Here is a 19,468-nt window from a genome sequence, read left to right on the forward strand (position 1 = left end):
AGTGCTCTCAAAGCTCCATGGATTAGTCAAGAGTTAGCTGCTTCTGCGGTGTAGATGTTTGTGAGGGGAACAGGAAATGGAAAAGCTTTTGGCAGAGACACTTGGAAACAAGCAGTTGGGGTAGTGGCACTGGCGGCAGGCCCCGGTCTCGTGCACAACATCTTTCTCTGGATGGCAGGACAATCCATGGACTCATCTACAACGCCCTGAAGCTGTTCATGGAAATGAACCAGAAGCTCTTTGATGATTGTACACAACAGTACAAGGCAGAGAAGCAGAAGTGAGTCTCTCTCTCTCTCTTTTTCCTAAGAGGATTGCTACTTTCTATCTCCAGCCTCCAGCTCACTGTCCCCAATTCCAACCTGACTGTTCCTTCCCACAGGGGCCGGTTCCGAATGAAGGAAAGAGAGGAAATGTGGCAGAAGATCGAGGAGCTGGCACGGCTCAATCCCCAGGTGAGGCTTTTCTGCCAGCGCCCTAACCAGGCGGTCCTTTAGAGTTGGGGAGACTCAGGAGGATGAGGCACACGGCTCTGAAGTGCTCACTGTGTGCCCGTACCCCGCCCTCTCAGTACCCTATGTTCCGGGCTCCTCCACCACTGCCCCCTGTGTACTCCATGGAGACGGAGACCCCCACAGCAGAGGACATCCAGCTTCTCAAGAGGACAGTGGAAACAGAGGCTGTGCAGGTGAGAGGGCACCAGGGGCAAGGGTCAGGTTGGCAGAGCACTAACAGTTCTAGGAGGCAGAGGCGAGAGGCCAGCAGAACCAAACAGAGGAGCAAGGGGCGTTTCTTGGGAACCGGTCACCACGGCCTTCTCCCTTGTCCATCCCCAGATGCTAAAGGACATCAAGAAGGAGAAAGTGCTGCTGCGGAGGAAGTCGGAGCTGCCACAGGACGTGTACACCATCAAGGCACTAGAGGCACACAAGCGGGCAGAAGAGTTCCTGACTGCTAGCCAGGAGGCTCTCTGACCCCTCCCCTTCCCACAGGGTCACAGCCCACTCAGCCCTGGGACGCAGCCCGGCCCTCCACCCTCTGCTCCTTATTGGCTGACCTGGGGCAAAACAGCACCTCTCTGGCTACTCTAGAGGATGCAGGCACTGGAAGCAGGGATGCCCAGAGGGCTCCCTCTTCTCCCCTAAATGTGTTCATGCCTCCCTGTGGCTAGTACAGACAGGCTGAGCACTGAGTGCTCAGTGCTTAGACAACCTGGGGGTGCCTGTCCCCCTGCTCCTAACCCCACAGCTACCTGAAACTGTTCTGAGAAACACAAACACAGGAATTACATGCTCCTCTCCTGTCCCCTTCGTCCTCATGTGAACCTGAGGTGTCTCTCCTCTCCACCGCAGGGTAAAGCAGGAGATTGTCACCAAAGTTACATCGAGCTCCATTGGCCCCTGGAGTGAAGAGCTGGAGGGACCAACCCCCAGCAGCACAAACAGGCCCCTAGCCCTAGCATTATGCAGGCAGGGGGTGGTGGTGTATTACCCCCTTATCCTCTGCCTAACCAGGACAGCACAGAGGTCAAAAAAGTATATACGGACACTAGATGAACACAGGGCCCCGTGGGCCAAGGTGGGGAGAATGAACCATCTACTTTGCCCCTTTGGCAAGCAGCAGTCCTGGGATCACAAATATGGAAGGGACCACCCTGTGGCTGACTGCTTTCCTTTGTGCTGTTGGTTCCAAAGCTATGAAGAAGGAAGCAGGAGCAGTGCCCCAAGATGGCTCCCTGCAACACCTATTTATTCCTTGTTTATGCTGATGCTGGGCAGGCCCTCCCTGTACCCTTTGGGCACTCAGAAAAGCAAGGACGGGGAGGGCTGGACCAGGTTCAGGGGCACAGGCAGTGCGTGCGGCTTTTGGCTGTGTACATAGGGTGCTTTATTCTCCACAGAGTGATACATGCTGAGGTGGGTTGGGCTTGGGCCAATGTCCCCATATGTACAGAACTGAATAAAGTGGGTCTCTGAGAGGTCTGATTTGCCTTGATGTGAAAAGGGACACGGGGAGGTGGATGGTAAAACCAGACTTGTGTTAGTCCTGTGCTGGTCCTGGCTTGGAGCGTAGGGAGCCGGGCAGCTCTGTGGTTACTTCCAGGCAGGGGACGCCTGCCGGGCTTGGAGGGCTTTCTGAACCACATCTTCCCACTGAGCATCCGATATCTCGCGAGCCCAGGCGGGCACCCCCGGTGCAGGCAGGCTCACTCCTGCCATGGTCCTTTTGACCAGCTCCACGTGTTCTGAAAGCACAGCCGCAGGCTGGTTAGGGGACAAAGACAACGGGGGTCGCCAGTCCCACACTGCAGCCAGGTCTACCCACCCCCAACCCGAGCTGAAGGGCATTTCACCCGGACCCTGAAGTCTGCAAACCACCTTCTGAAGAGTAAGGTGGTCCTCTAGCTCTTCTTACCGGTTCTAAACCAGTCTACTTCCTTCATAATTATTCCCAAATGAAAGCATGCGCTTTTTTACCTGGGTCCATGGGGATAGAGCTGTGGCTGCTCAATGCTGCAGCTCCCTCCTCATCTTCATCCTCACTCTCTAATGGTGGGTCTGGCAAATGAAGCCCCAGGGCCTGCGGAACCAGAGAGATCATTTGCGTCCAACTTTTGGTAGTTCTGTTTCAGCTGCTTAGGAACTGTTCCTCCACCATACCTGGATCCGATCTTGGATGTCAGCAGCTCCATCTTCTCCCTCACCCACTGGGGCCAGCTCCACCTCTTCTTGTTCAGGATCTTGGTTGAGGGGCTGGTAGGAGTAGCCTGCTGGGCCTGCTCCTGTTTCCTCCTGCTCTTCCTCGGGTTCTTCACTGCTCCAATCCCCAGTTCCTTCTGTAGGACCCTGATGTGGCCCTAAGTCCTCAGTTTGATTGGGGAAGATACGCTCAGGGCCCATGGTGTCTCCCCCTAGAACTACTGCTGCCATCCGGGCAGGGGCTGCAAGGACAGAGAGGCAGGATGGGGACGGGATGAATCCAGGTCCTCTCCCATCCCGCGATGTGCAGTCTCCTCTTACATTCATAAAGCCCACTCCCCTCTCTCGGGGTTCTGGAACCTTCCGTCCCTCTCCCGTCCCTCTCCCATCTCTCCCTTGCGTCTCAAGTCTGGGTTCTCATATTGAACTCCAGCCCACCAGTCTTTAGCTCTCCCGATTCCTGAAGGCTTTCCAGAACCTCGCCCCCTCCCGTCACGCCCCTCCGCGGCTTGGTGACTGCAGGTCGCCAGACTACCCACCATAGCGCGTCCCCACCCCTCATCCCCACTCTCGGGGCACCGCGGTACCGCCTGGCAAAGCCCTTCAAGCCCAGGGTGCCCCTTCGGCGGCCCCAGCTGCACCGTCCCCTACCGCCCCCACTGATCCTCGGCGTTGCTGTTTCCTTGCGCCTCACCCTCTCAGAGCCCACAGCCGGACCCGCACCTTCACTTCCGGCGGGGCAGGACGTGGTGTGGCTCTTGGTCCTCCAGCCCCGCCCCGTGCCCAAGACTGACGCAAGCGAGGACGAGAAGTCCGCCTCTTGCCCCGCCTCCGCCATCCCCCGCCCGGACCACAAAGAACTACATTACCCAGTGATCCTCGGGAGCGCGCCGTATTCTGCGCATGCGCGCCCTCCCCCAGCCTACCGGCCCTGTGGTAACTTGTGGACTACAAGTCCCTGAAGGCGTCGGGCCCAGGGTTCCCACTGCACGTGCGCGTCCTGCTGCCCGCCGGAAGGACGAAGCCTGGCAGTGTTTATCTCGTTGGGGACCGAGGAATCGGTTGGCGGGCAACGGGTTCTAGGCTGCCAGCAGCGCGAGGACCCGCGGCCCCACCCCGGCCCGGCCTGGCAGGTAGCCTGGGATGGGGTGAAGGATGAGGAAAATTGGAGGGTCCGGCGACGCCCATGCCTGCCGCGGAGTCGCGGGGGAGGGGCCGGGAAGGAGGAGATGGGGGTGGGGAGGGAGCTGGGGGGATGCTGGGAGAGAGGCGTGTTAATGGGCAGCCAAAGGTTTGGGGGAAATGGTTTGGAGAGGGGTGGGAGAGACCTGGTGACTGGAGGAGGCGCTGAAAGAAGCTGGGCGAGTGGGTTCTGAAGAGAACCAGGAAGCTGAGCATAATGGCAGGGGGAGGGGACAGCGGCTGGCGCTGTGGGGGAGGGGCGGCGGAGGAAGGTGGACCCGGACCGCAGTCGAGTCATCCTCCGGAGCGGCCCCGGGGTGGGGAGGGCTCAGTGGATGTTCTCTTCTCTTGGCGGAGGTAGACGGGGTCGGGGGCTCCAGTGCGGACCGCGGTGGGAGACGGAAACGGGGGAACTGCCCAGCTCTCAGGGTATCACGAAGGGAAGGGTCGCAAGTGGAGAGCGAATATGCAAGCTTTCAGGGAGGGGAGCGTACATCAAGTGAATGGGAGGTTGAAAATGTCGTGGTGGAGAATGCTGGAGACCCGAGGTCCTGTTTAACCCCTGCGTTTGAGTTAGCTTCATGAAGATGCTCGGATTCCTATCCATCTCTCATTGGGACTGATAGTCTCATCCGTGTGCATTTTCATTTTATCTGGACTCCCTTCAGGGGAGAGTGAAAGCTATGAGGGAGATGATTGCCCCCCCCCCCACCCTCCGTTTTTCTTTATTTTTTTTTTTGGAGACAGGATCTCACTATGTAGCTCTAGCTGGCCTTGATCTCATAGACATCCCCCCAGCCTCTCCAGTGCTGAGATTAAAGGCCACACCTGCCTTGGATTTCCGTTCTTAAATTGAATCCGCTTTCTCCGACAAACACTGATTTAAGAGCAGGAGTAATGAAGTGAGAGGAACTTTTGGCGGCTGCTGTTTCAGGTTGAGAGAGATGGCTATTTAAAGTATGCAGTGTAGTGGGGGGTCGGGGGACTGGCCCGGAGGTGGGTTTTTGGTTGCTTTTTTTTTTTTGGTCTGAGGTTGAGCCTGTTTTTTCTCTCTGCCAAGGCTTTTTGAACAGGGAGCAGATGATCCGCCCATACCCAGCAGATGTCTCCTGGCAAAGGCATTGCCAGTTGCTAAAGGATTTACCTGAAAGAGCCCTCCAACGTACCCGTTATCACTAGGCTTGCAAGCTGCCTTTAAGAGGCCATGGCTGTCTCATGCTTGGGGCCTTGGTCCTGCCCAAAGGCATTTTTGCTTCCCTCCTCCTTGTGTGCACCCCCACCCATCCCTCCTTTAGAGACCTAACAGGGGGAGAGCTGTTGGAAGCAGCATGTTCTCTAAGGATAGCAAGGTTGGGGAAGTGGCAAGGGAGAACACTCTCCCCTCCCCCAGCCCGCAATGTACACATAACCTTTCTGGCTTAAGTTTCTAGTCCTGGCAGCTTAGGAGAGCCACAGCTGTCAAAGAAACTCCTCCTGCCTGTGGGCACCCTGGGTGACCCCAGGGACAACGGATCAGCTTGACAAGAACTCTCTGTGAGGGGCTAATCAACCATGGTTACATGGAGTTCCCTGTCCTAGGTAGGGACACTTGCATTCTAAAAACCTGAAAGCTTTTTTTTCCTTTAAAGCACCGTGCCAGCTTTCAGTGGACTGGCTGGGGCTGGCTGTGCTATTAATAGCTGGGAGGCTTTGGAGATCCCTACCTTTAAGAGATGGAGGGAAATTCTTAGAGAGGCGGCAGGAAGCAGAGCCAGAAGCAAGAACACCCAGTATGGGACAGGGGTTTGGAGACTGGGGGCTTGGAGCTTGTTCCCAGCCAGGGACAGGGTGGAGTTGGCATGAGTAGGGGGTAATCGTGGTCACCAGCTTCTGAGCTGGCAGTCAGGTTAAGGTGGCCCCACCCTTCACTGTGGGAGAACACAGGGCCAGGGCTAGCTTCTTGACCTCTGCAGCTCCCCTGGGACAGGGCCAGCCACCTGAGCTGTGACTAGTGTCCCTGTAGAAGGGAGGTGTGGGAGGGCCACTAGGGTGACACTGGAGGCCAAGACTGGTCCTGGGCAGCCACACTGAGCCGAGCGAAGCCTCGTCTGAGGAACCCGTGGCCCTGACTTGTGTGCAGGTAGCAGAGGCAGCAGGCCGTGCCGGGGGGGCATGTTCCTGTGACCTGTGGTCCAGGGGATGTTACGGTGGACAGTGCATCTGGAGGGCGGGCCACGCAGGGTGAACCATGCTGCGGTGGCTGTCGGGCACCGAGTGTACTCCTTCGGGGGTTACTGCTCCGGGGAAGACTACGAGACGTTGCGACAGATAGATGTGCACATTTTCAATGCCGGTAAGCCAGTTCTGGTGCCCCGCCTGGGCTCCTATGTCGGGGTGTGGGGGGGGTGTAGTGGGCGCCTGAATGAGGTTCGCTGGTGGTCTCTGTGGCCAGGGAGGGTTGGATAAGAATGTCTGGTTGGGGATGAGGTGGCAGCCTGGAGGGAGGTTCCCAGGCTGAGCAGAGCTGTGTCCACAGTGTCCTTGCGCTGGACAAAGCTGCCCCCAGTGAGGCCCGCCGTCCGAGGGCAGGCTCCTGTCGTCCCCTATATGCGGTATGGCCACTCGACCGTCCTCATCGACGACACGGTCTTCCTTTGGGGTGGGCGCAATGACACTGAAGGGGCCTGCAACGTTCTCTATGCCTTTGATGTCAGTGAGTACGGGTCTCGCGATGCCGCAGGGCTGCCAGAGGGGAGGTAGGGAGTGTTGGAGAAGGGAAGGACAGAATTAGGATGAGCATGTCAGCTGACCTGTGTCCTCCCTCCTCTTTCAAAAGATACTCACAAGTGGTCTACACCCCGAGTGTCAGGAACAGTTCCTGGGGCCCGGGATGGACATTCAGCTTGTGTCCTGGGCAAGATCATGTACATTTTTGGGGGATATGAGCAGCTGGTAAGTCTGGAAAAAACTACAGTTTTTACCAAAAAGAAGAGAGGGAAGTTTAGCATGGTGGAACAGGAGGCTTCGAAGGATACTCAGAGTAACCTTTGTCACCGTTCTCTTCCTTTCTCTCCTCACTCAGGCAGACTGCTTTTCCAATGACATTCACAAGCTGGATACCAGCACCATGACATGGACCCTTGTTTGCACAAAGGTCTGTCCTGGGTTCTCTTAGATCCCCACCCATCGCTGAAATCCTAGGAAGCTCACTTAGCTTCCCCTGCGTGAGCCCATGTTGACCCTCTTCCCCGTCTCTCTGCTCTCGGCTAGGGCAACCCTGCACGCTGGCGGGACTTCCATTCAGCCACAATGCTGGGCAATCACATGTATGTCTTTGGGGGCCGTGCTGACCGCTTTGGGCCATTTCATTCCAACAATGAGATTTACTGCAACCGAATCCGAGTCTTTGACACCAGAACCGAGGCCTGGCTTGACTGTCCGCACACTCCGGTGCTCCCTGAGGGCCGCAGGAGCCATTCAGCCTGTGAGTGCGCTCACCCGCTTGTGGACCCCCACGCCCCATCCCACCCCCACCCCGCGCAGCCCCATCCCACCCCCACCCCGCGCAGCCCCATCCCACCCCCGCCCCGCGCAGCCCCATCCCACCCCCGCCCCGCGCAGCCCCATCCCCTCTGACGGGTCTCTGCCCTCCCAGTCGGCTACAATGGGGAGCTGTACATCTTCGGTGGCTACAATGCGAGACTGAACCGGCACTTCCACGACCTCTGGAAGTTTAATCCTGGTAACGAGCATTCCCCTTGGGGAGGGACAGGGAGCAGTTGGGGTGGGAGGAAAGAGTGACGCCGAGTCAGTGAGGGCTGGGGCGGCCTGTGTGAGTCTAGGTTGGCCAGGCGTTGACCCTCTGTGAACTTGTCTTTAGGGTCCTTCACCTGGAAGAAGATTGAGCCCAAGGGGAAAGGGCCGTGCCCTCGCCGGCGCCAGTGTTGCTGTATTGTTGGTGATAAGATCGTCCTCTTTGGGGGTACCAGGTTAGGAGAGAGGGCAGGACTCAGGACATGGGGGAGGTGTCCGAGCAAGGGGGCTTGTGGGTAGTTCTCCCACCTACGTGTTCCTCTTCCCGTCTGTACAGCCCCTCTCCTGAGGAAGGCCTGGGAGACGAATTTGACCTCATAGATCATTCTGACTTACACATCCTGGACTTTAGTAAGTGCGCATTCCTGAAGTGCTCCTCCTGTCAGGTTCTCTGGCCCTGGGTGGGGACGGGGGTGGGGACGGGGGCCTTTGCTCTACCCTGACTGCCCTTCAACTCCTGCATTGAAGGCCCTAGTCTGAAGACCCTGTGCAAACTGGCCGTGATTCAGTATAACCTGGACCAGTCCTGTTTGCCCCATGACATCAGGTAAGCAAGTGGAGGCAGCGGGGGGGGGGGGGGGGGGGGGGGGGGGGGGGGGGGGGGGGGGGGGGGGCTGAGGGTGAGCGGCCAGCACAGGTGTGACCCGATTAGCTCCGCCTCAGTCGCAGAAGACGGACACTGCTTCTTGTTGGAGATGAAGTTTCTGTGAAGAACAGGGAGGTAGAGGTGACGACATCATGTGACAGCTGTTAGCTCTATGAAAAAAACCTTTGAGTTTTTTGAACCATGCTCAGAAGAAGCTCTGCTTCCTTGTGCAGTTTTTTGTTTCTTTTTATTTTGGTGATATATTGAGAGGGGCTGAGTAAATTTCATGGTTGACTGCAAAGTAGAAAGTTGAAGAGTCTCTGGACCCCCTTAGTTCCAGAATTGAGAGAGGTCCTGGTTTCCTGCCTCTGAACTCAAGTACTGAGTTCAAATCAAGCACCAAATGTCACTCCGTGGATCATTTTCTCTTGCTGGCCATTCTGAGACGGTCCCTGGTCCTCGAGCCAGTACTTCCTTTCTGAGGTCTGTGTGTCCTTTGGTGACACAGAGCTGACGGGTGACCTGATGACCAGGCTGGCTCTGGATTGCCACAGGTGCAAGTACCTCAGTCCCGAGTACATGGCTTAGTGTCTCAGTGTAAGGAGTACTTCCCGAGTCTTTGTAGAATGAAAGAATTGTTAGAAGGGAAAAGGCTAAAGTTTAGGGAGAGCAGGAGGTATGAATCACGACCTTGAAATAATGGAAATAGACAGCAGGAATGGGTGCCCCTGTGGGGTGAGGGAGAAGGCTGTTGGGCTGGATCTCTGCGGAGCAGGAGAGGTATGCTGGGATGTTTACTGAGAAGGGTACACATAATCCAGGTGCTTGGATTCAGGAATCTGTGTAAACATAAACAGGAAACCCGCAAGAGCTTGGAGGTGGATGAGTAGGTGGGTTGGATTTAGTGGTGGGTAGGATCTGGTGGTTAAACCCAAAAGGGCTGTAAGGAAGAGGTAGCTGTGGGAAATCGGAGGGGCTGCTGTGTTCCTGGCTTTGTCCAAAGAATTCTGGGCTTGCCATAGAGACCACCTCTTCCGTCTTCTCTGCCCATCGTTGCCCTTCCAGGTGGGAGCTCAATGCCATGACTACCAACAGCAATATCAGCCGCCCCATTGTCTCCTCCCACGGATAGGAAGAGGGTTCTGCTGCCTCCCCTCCTGAGCCTGCTCTGTCTTCATTGCCCCGCCTCACCTGCCTGCCCCTTGGACCCTGGACTCAGTATACCTCCACGTGGAGTTGATGGACTAGAGGTGTTTTCTGTGCTGTGAATTCAGTGGGGAGTTGTTGGGGGGAGGGCGTCCTCCTCCTCCCTTGGGCCGAGGGCCCCTTCCCTTGGTGCTCTGTTCCCATCCACCTCCCTCCACTGCTCCTGGGCCATTGCTCTGACCCAGGCCGCTGGGTAGCCAGGCTGTGCTGGCAAGGGACAGGAGTGGGGAGAAGGAGAAGCCAGCAGTCTCGGAGCCTCAGGAGCTTCCCTCCCCGTGACCATCCCTCTCCCTGCTTGAGCATCCGCCCGGGAGCTGAGAGGAGCCTCAGCTGTTGGCATGACACCCCCCTGCCCCGGCCCTCCCTCCGGGGTGGGGACCCACCGACAGCTTCGCTCGTCCGTGAGCTGTTGCTGTACCCCGAAGATCGGCCAGCTCTGATTTTATAAAACGTAAAACCTCTAAACACGTGTCATGTTTCTGGGGCTAGGGTGGGGTCGGCAGAGGGGCCGCCCTTCAGGCCCTGGCTTGGCAGCCTAGCACTGAAGAGACCCAGTGGCGCCCAGGTCCTAATCCACCGGGACCCCAGGTCTGACGGCTAGGAGCAGGGCTTCTGCCAGGGCCCTCACCACATTGGCTGAGGCTCCCGGAAGGGGTGGGGCCTGGGGCGGCGCAGTGAGCGGAAGTGGTGTCTTTTACCTACCGCACTACGCAAAACATGCCGAAAGCTGGGGCTAGGGCTGGGGCCGAAGGTTCCCGTGGAGCCATGCAGACCGGGAGCGTGGCAGGCGGCCAGCAGAAGGGTGAGGGCCTGGGGTTGGCGGGAGTGCGCGACGTTTGGCTGCGGGAACGGAAGGCCACCCTGAGCGCCGCAGTTCAATGGAGGGTGAGAGGGAGTGCTTCCGGCATTGCGACTTCGAGGGAAGTTTCTTGGTTTGGGTTTTTAGGACGTGTTGGCGGAGGGTGTCCAGGTGTAGTAGCCCCGGCTAATTTCGAACTCTTGGCAGTCCAGCCTCAGCCTCACAAGTGCGAGGATTATGGGCGTAAGCCTCCAGCGCGGCCCGAGTAGATTCCCAGGAGGTTTCCGAGAGCGGGATGTAACAAATGGGGCCTTTATTGCGCTGTATGCAGGCACTTGGAGATAAAGAGTAATCAAACAGCAAAGCAAAAAGTTCGTTCTGAGCCGCTTATCTAAGAAAAGGTATTTAGAACCGGGCGGAGGTGGCGCACGCCTTTAATCCCAGCACCTGGGAGGCAGAGGCAGGCGATCTCTGTGAGTTCAAGGCCAGCCTGGGCTACAAAGCGAGTTCCAGGACAGCCAAGGTGGTGGTTACACAGAGAAACCCGGTATCTCAAAAAAAAAAAAAAAAAAAAAAAAAAAAGGTATTTGGCCAGGCAGGATAGCACACTGCAGCGCTGCTTCCAGCCCTCTGGAGGCAGAAGCAACCACATTTAGGGGCGCACCAAACTAGCCATGTCTCCATATTGAATTCTAGGCTAGCAAAATAGAAACCACTGGAGAGTTTTTAATTCAGGGATGACCTGATAATTACCGTGACGAGAATCAGATTTCTTTTTAGATTGCAAAAGAAGATTGATTGACCTCTGTCCCTACAACAAGATGAGAGGTCAAGTAGCCAAAATAGTTGGAGAGTTGGATATTAGCGTAGCACCATTACAGGGTAGCACCGTTACAACCTGTACTGCCTCCAACAGTAAAAATGATTGCTGTGATGGAGAGTGTTGGAAAGGATGGGGGTAGGATGAGTCTTTGCTGTGTATCTTGGTTGTGTGTCTATGTATGTATGCATGTATGTATGTATGTATGTATGCATGTGTACACGTACTACAGTGAGGATGTAGAGGTCAAAGGACAACTTTAGCAAGTCTGTTCTCTACCTAAACCATGGTGACTCCAGGCTCTAACTCCAATGTCAGGCTTGGCAGCATGGTCCTTCATCTGCTGAACCATCTCTAGCCTGACTAAGTCTTTCCTGCTGTTGGGAGGTACTGACCGAGTGTTATGACCTTTCCCTCCAGCAGACACATCTGACATGTCATTTGAGGAGCTGTTGGAGTTACAGAGCCAAGGGGGACCCAAGGCATGCAAACAGTTGGTAGCTGGAAGGAGCAGTCAGAAGCAAGGCCCCAGACAACCTGTGTGTGTTGCAGATAAGCACCGGTGAGGAACTTGTCCTCAGAGCCAAAAGGAACCTAGGACCTTGGTTAGATGTCTGTTTGCTTGGGTGGGAAGATGCCAGTCTTTGCCCAAGACTGTAAGTGTACTTACCTGACCTTTTATTTCTCCTTAGGCCTCTGGAAATGTCAGCCAAAGTCCGAGTGCCGTTCTTACGTCAGGTTGTTCCCATCAGTAAAAAGGTGAGGGAAGGGCAGGAGCAGCACTTTCTTAAAAGAGGGAGGCTAGACAAACTGTTTGTATTCTTTCTTCTCTTTCCAAAGGTAGCCCGGGACCCCCGCTTTGATGATCTGTCAGGGGAATATAACCCTGAGATATTTGACAAAACTTACCAATTCCTGAATGATATCCGAGCCAAGGAGAAAGAGGTATGTAATATGAAACTGGTCTGTCCACGCTTGGAGGGGGAAACTGGAGTACACGTTGGACAGTCAGGAAGAGGAGCGGGGATGCATATTGGTGGCAGATCTTTTTGCTGTTAGTTGGTTCATCAATTTTGTGACTGTGTGGTCAAGTTGCTTACTTCCTTTTGCTTCAGTTTTTAAATGAGTATGTTTTTAAGTTGACACATAGTCTTGACTAATATTTGTGGGGTAGGATGGCATTTCAGTCCGTGTATTTAGTGTTTAATGATCAAGGTAATTGCCATAGGCCTCACTTCTCACACTGAATCATTTCTTCGTGTTGGAAACAGTCAGAATCCTCCCGTTGGCTATTTTGAAATACTCAGTTAAGCTGGGCTTAGCAGCACATGTCTGTAATCCCAGCTACTTTGGGATGTAAGGCAGAAGCAGGAAAATAGAGAATTTGAGGCTACCCTGGGTCATGAGACATCATCTCCTTACCCTCCAAAAAAAAGAGTGAACAAAATACTGATTTCACTTACTTGTTAACCGTAGTTATCTGATGTACTACCAAACCTTGGAAATCCCCCTCCTCCGTATCCAGGTGCATCCCGTGCTGGTTAACTAGTTCTGTGCCTCCCCATCCTCCCCATACCTTCACATGCTCTCATAGCCACTGTCCTGTACTTCTTTGAAATTGACTATGATATCTGCATATAAGAATATAAGACTTTAAAAAAAAAAAAGAATATTAGACTTTGCGGGTCAGTGGTGGTGCATGCCTTTAATCCCTCCACTCAGGAGGCAGAGGCAGGAGGATCTCTGAGTTCAAGACCAGCCTGGTCTACAGAGTGAGTTCCAGGACAGTCAGGACTATAAAGAGAAACCCTATCTCAAAAAAACAAAACAAAACAAACAAAAGAATATATGATAACTGTCTTTCTGTTCCTGATTAAACTTAACATAGTGTTGTTTCAGTATTTATTTGGTGTGTAGGTCTGCATGTGTCACCCTTTGTGTGTGGAGGCCAGAGGATAGCTTGTCAGTTTCAGCTCTCGTCAACTCTGTGGACTCTAGGGATCCCGCTCAGGCCGTCAGGCTCGTGTGGCCGTCAGGCTCGTGTGGCCATCAGGCTTGTGTGGCAAACGCCTTTACTCATTGAGCCGTTTTACCAGCTTTGCTTTCGTTTGCTTGTTTCCGTCCTTCCTTCCTTCCATCCGTCCATCCATCCATCCTTCCTTTGTTTTTTTGAGACAGGGTCTCTCTATGTAGCTCTGGCTCTCCTGGAATTCACTATGTAGACAAAACTGGTCTTAAATTCACGAATCCTCCTGCCTCTGCCTCCCAAGCGCTGGGATCAAAGGTGTGTGCCACCACGCCTGGCTACTTTAGTTTTCTAACCACAAAAAGGATAAAAAGGGATAAAAATGTGGCTCAGTGGCTACGTATTGCAAGCATGAGTGCCTGAATCCAAATTTCCAAAATGCACATAAAAACCTTGGTATGATCATCTGTGTGCCTGGAACCCCAGGGCCTCTCTCCATTTGAATATGTGCACACACACATATAGCCCCACAATTATTATTATTATTATCATTTTTAAACGAGAGAGAGAGAGAGAGAGAGAGAGAGAGAGAGAGAGAGCGAGCGCTGGTTAGTAAGAGAGAGAAAGGCCCCCGGGCTGGGAGCTACAGCTCAGTGCTAGAATATATATTTAGTTCTGTGCTGGATCCTCAGACACCACACACCACACACGTTGTTTATTGTTTTTGTGTTAACTCATGTGAACCTTTTCTAATGGTGCTTGGCACAGAATGTTAACTATGCTCTTCGTTTTCCACGTGGAGCTCGTGAAAAAGCAGTTGAAGAAGCACCGCTCAGGGGAGGAGCATGAGAAGCTGCGGCAGCTGCTTCAGCGAATGGTGGGTGCTGGTGGCAGCGGGGAGCGTTACAGGTGCTGAGGCACAGCCCGTCCTGCTCACACAGGACGGTCCTTTCTCACCTTTCTCACCCGGTCCTCAGGAACAGCAGGACTTGGCACAGCAGGAGCGGAAGCAGCAGCAGGAGCTGCGCCTGGCCCTGAAGCAGGAGCGCCGGGCTCTGGCTCAGCAAGGCCATCGGCCATACTTCCTGAAGAAATGTGAGTGGGCTGGGTATGGTGCCAGGATCCATGGCTCCTTTGAGGAAGGACCTATGGTAACTTGGAGGCAGCAGGAATAGTAGGGAAGTGCTATTTGTGATCAGTCTTGTATCCGAAATTAGATGGTGTTTGTGGGCAGACTGGGGTGTAGCTCAGTTGGTAGAGTGCTTGCCTAGCATTTAATAAGCCCTAGGTCTGACCCCTAGCACCACATCAAACAAGAGTGGCGAATGCTTGCAGGCTCAGCACTTGGGGGATGGGAGGGTAAAGGTTGCCCTTGGATATGTACAAGTGGAGACTGATCTGGACTAGAGTCCCTGCCCACCCCCACCCCCACAAAGAAAGAAACCCAAAGTCAGTGACTGTCCCCTCTCTCCGCCTCACTGCATCTCCACTTAGTAAATGCCCGTCTTGGTTCAGATGAGTAAGACTTGAGTCGTAAAAAGTAGTTAGCTCAGAGGCCAGGCTTGGTAGGGCACACCTTCACTCCTAGCACTCGGGGCAGGGGCACTCAGATCTCTTAAGAGTTTGAGCTCAGCCTGGTCTATGTTGTGAGTTCCAAGTCAGGCCAGGCTACAAAGTAAGACCCTGTCGGAAAAAAAAAAAAAGAGGGAAGGAAGGAAGAAAGTCAGCTTAGGCCGTGGTGTTTGATAGCCCAGTGGTAGTGCACTTGCCTCTCGTGAGCAAAGCCCTGGCTTCAGTTCCTACCACAAGCGGAAAGAAGCTGGCTCCCTGGGCTGGGACTGTAGCTCATTAGTGAGCCCTGGCCTGGCACCCATGAAAGCTGTTTGATCACCAGCAGCAGCACACACAGCAGTCCATGTCCCTCATGCACCATGGCTTCACACACGGCCCAGCATGGGGGACTTAGTCCCGATGGGGGACTAAGAAAGAAGGTCTTCATCCTTTTGCTCACCAGCTTGCTTCCTTTGTATCTAGCTGAGCAGCGCCAGTTGGCCCTAGCTGAGAAGTTCAAGGAGCTGAAACGCAGCAAGAAGCTGGAGAGTTTCTTGAGTCGAAAGAGGCGTCGGAATGCAGGCAAAGACAGGAAGCACCTCCCTTTGAGCAATGAGTAGGAAGGAACTGTCCCAGGGAGACCTGGATCTGTGGGACAGGTCTGGGGTTGGCCAGCTCTGGTTCTTCCCTGCTCAAAGGCAAGCCTCACAACTCCCCCTCAACTGGGCTGCTCAGGAGACTGGCCTGCTCTGGGACTGTGCCAGGGCTCTACAGCAGCAGGAGCTCCGCCCTCCATCAAGACACACTGCCTTTGTCCACCTAGTTCATCGTGTTCTCATGCTCTCCTGCCGTCCTTAAGTCAGGGATTCAAAAGAAAAGGGGCACAGGCTGTGTTCCCGGCTCCAGGGAAAGGACTTGACATAAGAGCCACTCTGAAAACATGCTTGTTACACATTGATTTACTCTGGTTGGTTGTTGTTGTTTTAAGTTGTTTTTAATTATGTGTATGTGTCTGTGTGTAGGTATGTGCACATGAATGCAGGGACCTTTGGAGGGCAGAAGCATTGGTTCCCCCTGGAGCTAGAGTTATAGGTGGTTGTGAGCATCCAGTGGTGGTGCTGAGTACCAAATTTAGTCCTCTGCAAGAACAGAAAACACTTGATCACCGAGCCATCTCTACAGCCCCCCCCCCATTTATTTATTTATTTTTATTTTATTGGTCTTTTGCCTAAATGTACATCTGTGTGAGGGTGTTGGATCTTGGAGTTACAGACAGTTGTGAGCTACCGTTTAGATGCTGGGAATTGAACCTGATTTCTCTGGAAGAGCAGTCAGTGCTCTTAACCACTAGCTCTCTCTCCAGCCCTCCTCCACTTTGTTTGGATTTTTCCGAGACAGGTTTTCTCTGTGTAACAGCCCTGCCTGTCCTGGATCTCACTCTGTAGACCAGGCTGGCCTCAAACTGAGAGATCTGCCTGCCTCTGCCTCCCGAGTGCTGGGATTAAAGGCCAAGTGTGCCACCACCGCCCGGCTCCATTGTTTTTAAAGGAAGACCTGGAACTACGTTTGGTGGGCTGTGTGTGGGGGTCTTACAGTGTGAGGAATCAGACCAAGCCCTCCTCCATCTTAAATCTAGGCCCTGAAAAGATGTCTAAAGTGTAAATCAGCCCTACAATCACTTGATTTTCCATAGAGTGGGATGTTGGGGGTACTATATTAGTCAGTGTTTTTCATGCATAAACCTGAGAAGAGACTTCAGTCCATGGCCACTGGCCTCCCTTGTTTCTGGGCCCATACCTAGTGAGGCAGAGCATTTGCTACAGCAGTGTGTCTTGATTCATGGTAGGATTATGGGATTGTGCTATCACATCCATCCTCAGGACATGTTATTTTTTTTTTCCTCCTCAACTGAGATCCATCTTCCTCTGCCTCCCCAGGGCTGGGATCAAAGGTGTGCACCACCACACCTGGCCTCAGCCTGCTTTCTTACACCACGAGAGACTACCTGCCGAGGGGTGGCATTACCCACAATGAGCTGGGCCCTCCTATATCAATCATCACTCAGGACAGTGCCCCAAAGACTTGCCTGAAGACCAATCCTATGGAAGCATTTTCTCAAAGTTCCTTCTCAGAAGACCCAACTGTGTCAAGGCCACATAAAAACTAGCCTGTACAGTGGTTGTTCCTCTTAAGGCCTAGAATAGATTGTTTTTCTTCAATTGAGATTTTCAGATAAAAATAACCATCTAGGATTTGTTTTTATGTGTAAGAGTTCCTTTCCTCTCCCCTCCCTTGTTTTCCCCTCTGGTATTTCGAGACAGGGTTTCTCTGTGTAGCTTTGCAGCCTTTCCTGGTCTGTAGCCACTCTGTAGCCCAGGCTGGTCTCGAACTCACAGAGATCCGCCTGCCTCTGCCTCCCGAGTGCTGGGATTAAAGGCGTGCGCCACCACCGCCCGGTGGGGTTTTCTTGTTTGTTTTTGTTTTTTGGTCCTTTCCTCTCTTTTTAAAAGATGGATGAGCTGAGAATTTTATTTTATTTTTAAAGATTTATTTATTTATTTAATATGTATAGTGTTTTGTCTGCATGTATGCCTGCAGGACAGAAGAGGGCACCAGATGTTATTACAGATGGTTGTGAGCCACCTTGTGGTTGCTGGGAATTGAACTCAGGACCTCTGGATGAGCGGCCAGTGCTCTAAACTGCTGAGCCATCTCCAGCCCCTGATAATTTTAAATTTTAATTTTAAAAATTATTTTATGGGTGTGGGTATATTGCCTGCATTTGTGTGTATGTGCCTGGGAGCTCACAGGGGCCAGAAGAGGGCATCAGATTCCCCAGAGGTAAAGTCACAGGTGATTGTGAGCTGCCATGTGGGTGCTAGGAATCAAATCTGGATCCTCTGGAAGAGCAGACAGCGTTCCTAACTGTTGAGCCATCTTTCCAGTGTTTTTGTTCCTGTGTGTGTAAGTGACTGGGAGCTGGGGGCGCTGAGGACCTCACACGTCAAAGTCCTCACCAGGTGTGGGTACGTAAGCAATCATAACTCTCCCCTGAGTCACCGTTAGAAGTGAAGCACCTGTCTGCCCTCCAGGAACGAATGATCCAGAGGAACAGGCTCATGCCTGGTCAGGAGGCTGTCCTTGGAGTCAGACTTGATGCTCTGGATATAAGCAAATCAACTAGGCTGTGTACTTAGGAGGGCTGTGAGCTGTGTGATTAGGATGACCAGCAATTCAGGAGGAGTCCCGAGGGATTTTAAAACCAAAGCAAGTGTGTGTGTGTGTGTGGGGGGGGGGGACTTCCTATGTGGAATGAACTTGAGACATAGAATTGTAGTGTCCTCCCTAGCAGGAGTTTAATGTCTAATGTGTGTGAGTGTGTGTGTGTATTGCTAGATGGAAAGTGCCCACTGTTGGTGAGGTGGGCAGCGCTATGCCCCTGGGGCTGAGTCTAGTGAGTATGCCAGAGTTCCCGGGGCAGTGGCAGTGCTGGAAACTGAGGCCTAGCCTCTCCTGTAGGAAGTGTGTGCAGGCTTGGCTACCAGGGCCCAGAGAGGGGCAAAGCTTTGGCACTTGGCCGCTAGCTGAAGTGCATGCTCTGGGCATGTGCATACTCTAGCAATCCCAGCATTTGGGAGGCTGAGCTGAGTTTGAGGTCAGCCCAGGCAGGGTACTTAAGTTCTAGGGCAACCTGGGCTAACATTGCAAAGAAGTATCCAAAAATATGATTTGAGCCATTAAAAAGCCGTGATCTCGGGCCTGGAGAGATGGCTCAGTGGTTAAGAGCACTGGCTGTTCTTCCAGAGGACCTGGATTTAATTCCCAAGCACCCACACGGCAGCTTACACCTGTCTGCAGCTCCAGTTCCAGGGCTTCTGAACCCCTCACACAGACATGCATGCAGGAAAAACACCAATGGATATAAAATAAATTATATATTTTTAAAAAGCCATGATCTCTGCTTAGGAGGAGGAGGGCTCCCAGGTGACGAATGACACCCCCCATGTACTTGGAGCCCACTGATCTGGCCTTCCTGGGCACTCATGGGCTAACAGACCAAAGGTATGGGACCTGCCCAGCAAAGCAAGCTAGCCCTCTGGCCCACTACAGCGTCCCGCCCCACCCTGTCATGCCTTTTCTTGTTGCTTCTTTCTGAACTCCCTCTCTCCCAAACCCTGGCCTCTCTGCCCTTCCTCTGTTCCAAGTCTATTCTGGGCCGTATCCAGTTCCTTCTGTTTGGCCTCTGAGCCCTCCCTCACCGTCCGACTCTTCCTCACCCTCTCCCCGTTCTGTTACTTTTTCTGTCACTGTTGATCTTCAAGGGCCATAGACTGCTTTCTCCTGCACCCTACTGAGATGAGTCTGCCCCTGGCACTGGGGTTTTCTTGACTGTTCTACGCTGGTTCAGTGTGGGTGGGGCCAGGCTAGCCAATTCTGGCAGCAGAGCCCCACTGAAGCAACAGGCTTGCCTAGGGGCTAGCTGGAGGCAGGGACCCAAGGACAGTCTGTGCGCTCTTGGCTGGAGGAGGGATGGAGGACGAACGAGTAAAGGGTCCCGAGTAAAGGGTCCCGTGGGACAGCGGCGGGAGGCAGAGAGAAGCTGTGCTTCCTCCTAGGACTGCTTCCAGCCCAGGTCTTGAGCCAGCAGTGGAAGATGGGCAAGGTTGGGGCACGCACTTGCAGAGGTCTTCACCTTAGGGAAGGCAGCAGTGACTGTAGTCGGCACTGGGAGTGGAAGCTACAACAGACATGGCTGGGTGGCAGGGTCTGCCTTCCCCGTGTAAATGTTGCCACCTGTTACTCATCAGTCCCTTAGTCACCCCTGTCCAGCTGTGCAGAGGAGGAAAAGGAAGCCCATTTGGTAACA

At 53.6% G+C, this 19,468-nt stretch overlaps 4 protein-coding genes across 13 annotated transcripts in view; 3 read left to right on the forward strand and 1 right to left on the reverse strand.

Moving 5' to 3' along the window:
• Ppp2r5d (protein phosphatase 2 regulatory subunit B'delta) overlaps nt 1-1,978 on the forward strand; it is a 22,520-nt gene extending 20,542 nt beyond the window's left edge. For both annotated transcript variants that reach the window (XM_028887163.1, XM_028887164.2), the window contains exons 13-16: nt 179-280; nt 383-455; nt 572-688; nt 837-1,978. In XM_028887163.1, the coding sequence (XP_028742996.1) occupies nt 179-280; nt 383-455; nt 572-688; nt 837-974 (430 nt within the window). In that variant the 3' untranslated portion in view covers nt 975-1,978. The remainder of the gene's footprint in view (nt 1-178; nt 281-382; nt 456-571; nt 689-836) is intronic.
• Nucleotides 1,864-3,658, reverse strand: Mea1 (male-enhanced antigen 1). 4 transcript variants are annotated; one of them, XM_037199792.1, is made up of 4 exons: nt 3,569-3,658; nt 2,661-2,941; nt 2,478-2,580; nt 1,864-2,245 (listed from the first exon to the last, which is right to left on the reverse strand). In XM_037199792.1, exons 2-4 carry the CDS (start codon nt 2,928-2,930, stop codon nt 2,094-2,096), a joined length of 525 nt encoding a protein of 174 aa, XP_037055687.1. In that variant the 5' UTR covers nt 2,931-2,941; nt 3,569-3,658; the 3' UTR covers nt 1,864-2,093. The 4 variants fall into 4 exon arrangements, with proteins under 4 accessions (XP_037055687.1, XP_028743007.1, XP_028743008.1 ...); XM_028887174.1 differs by having other exon boundaries at nt 3,423-3,573; XM_028887175.1 differs by having other exon boundaries at nt 3,394-3,573.
• Klhdc3 (kelch domain containing 3) lies at nt 3,610-9,930 on the forward strand. 3 transcript variants are annotated; one of them, XM_028887165.2, is made up of 12 exons: nt 3,610-3,832; nt 5,305-5,459; nt 6,001-6,213; nt 6,397-6,573; nt 6,697-6,812; nt 6,943-7,014; nt 7,131-7,344; nt 7,516-7,602; nt 7,741-7,849; nt 7,951-8,024; nt 8,142-8,220; nt 9,325-9,930. In XM_028887165.2, the coding sequence occupies exons 3-12, from the start codon at nt 6,060-6,062 to the stop codon at nt 9,389-9,391; spliced, it is 1,149 nt and encodes a 382-aa protein (XP_028742998.1). In that variant the 5' UTR covers nt 3,610-3,832; nt 5,305-5,459; nt 6,001-6,059; the 3' UTR covers nt 9,392-9,930. The 3 variants fall into 3 exon arrangements, with proteins under 3 accessions (XP_028742998.1, XP_028742999.1, XP_037055685.1); XM_037199790.1 differs by lacking the exon at nt 3,610-3,832 and adding an exon at nt 4,214-4,238; XM_028887166.2 differs by lacking the exon at nt 5,305-5,459.
• Nucleotides 9,931-10,031: 101 nt separating this feature from the next.
• Rrp36 (ribosomal RNA processing 36) lies at nt 10,032-15,563 on the forward strand. Of its 4 annotated transcripts, none has more exons than XM_028887169.2 (7): nt 10,032-10,267; nt 11,508-11,646; nt 11,777-11,843; nt 11,925-12,029; nt 13,853-13,927; nt 14,028-14,145; nt 15,085-15,563. In XM_028887169.2, exons 1-7 carry the CDS (start codon nt 10,183-10,185, stop codon nt 15,219-15,221), a joined length of 726 nt encoding a protein of 241 aa, XP_028743002.1. In that variant the 5' UTR covers nt 10,032-10,182; the 3' UTR covers nt 15,222-15,563. The 4 variants fall into 4 exon arrangements, with proteins under 4 accessions (XP_028743002.1, XP_037055686.1, XP_028743001.1 ...); XM_037199791.1 differs by having other exon boundaries at nt 10,040-10,267; nt 11,505-11,646; nt 11,777-11,822; XM_028887168.2 differs by having other exon boundaries at nt 10,065-10,267; nt 11,505-11,646.
• The last annotated feature ends 3,905 nt before the right edge of the window (nt 15,564-19,468 follow it).

Source organism: Peromyscus leucopus, chromosome 16_21 (assembly GCF_004664715.2).
Source record: "Peromyscus leucopus breed LL Stock chromosome 16_21, UCI_PerLeu_2.1, whole genome shotgun sequence".
Classification (NCBI taxonomy): domain Eukaryota; kingdom Metazoa; phylum Chordata; class Mammalia; order Rodentia; family Cricetidae; genus Peromyscus; species Peromyscus leucopus.

Excerpts from the sequence above, each read along its gene's own strand:
- Klhdc3 (XM_028887165.2), top strand. The coding sequence starts at position 6,060 with ATGTTACGGTGGACAGTGCATCTGGAGGGCGGGCCACGCAGGGTGAAC. Across the intron at positions 6,813-6,942 it reads TTGGGGGATATGAGCAGCTG|GCAGACTGCTTTTCCAATGA; the intron begins GTAAGTCTGGAA and ends CTCCTCACTCAG. Across the intron at positions 7,015-7,130 it reads GGACCCTTGTTTGCACAAAG|GGCAACCCTGCACGCTGGCG; the intron begins GTCTGTCCTGGG and ends GCTCTCGGCTAG.
- Rrp36 (XM_028887168.2), top strand. The coding sequence starts at position 10,183 with ATGCCGAAAGCTGGGGCTAGGGCTGGGGCCGAAGGTTCCCGTGGAGCC. Across the intron at positions 13,928-14,027 it reads GGCAGCTGCTTCAGCGAATG|GAACAGCAGGACTTGGCACA; the intron begins GTGGGTGCTGGT and ends CCCGGTCCTCAG. Across the intron at positions 14,146-15,084 it reads GCCATACTTCCTGAAGAAAT|CTGAGCAGCGCCAGTTGGCC; the intron begins GTGAGTGGGCTG and ends CTTTGTATCTAG.
- Mea1 (XM_028887176.2), bottom strand. The coding sequence starts at position 3,537 with ATGGCGGAGGCGGGGCAAGAGGCGGACTTCTCGTCCTCGCTTGCGTCA. Across the intron at positions 2,581-2,660 it reads ACATCCAAGATCGGATCCAG|GCCCTGGGGCTTCATTTGCC; the intron begins GTATGGTGGAGG and ends CTGGTTCCGCAG. Across the intron at positions 2,246-2,477 it reads CTCTATCCCCATGGACCCAG|AACACGTGGAGCTGGTCAAA; the intron begins GTAAAAAAGCGC and ends CTGTGCTTTCAG.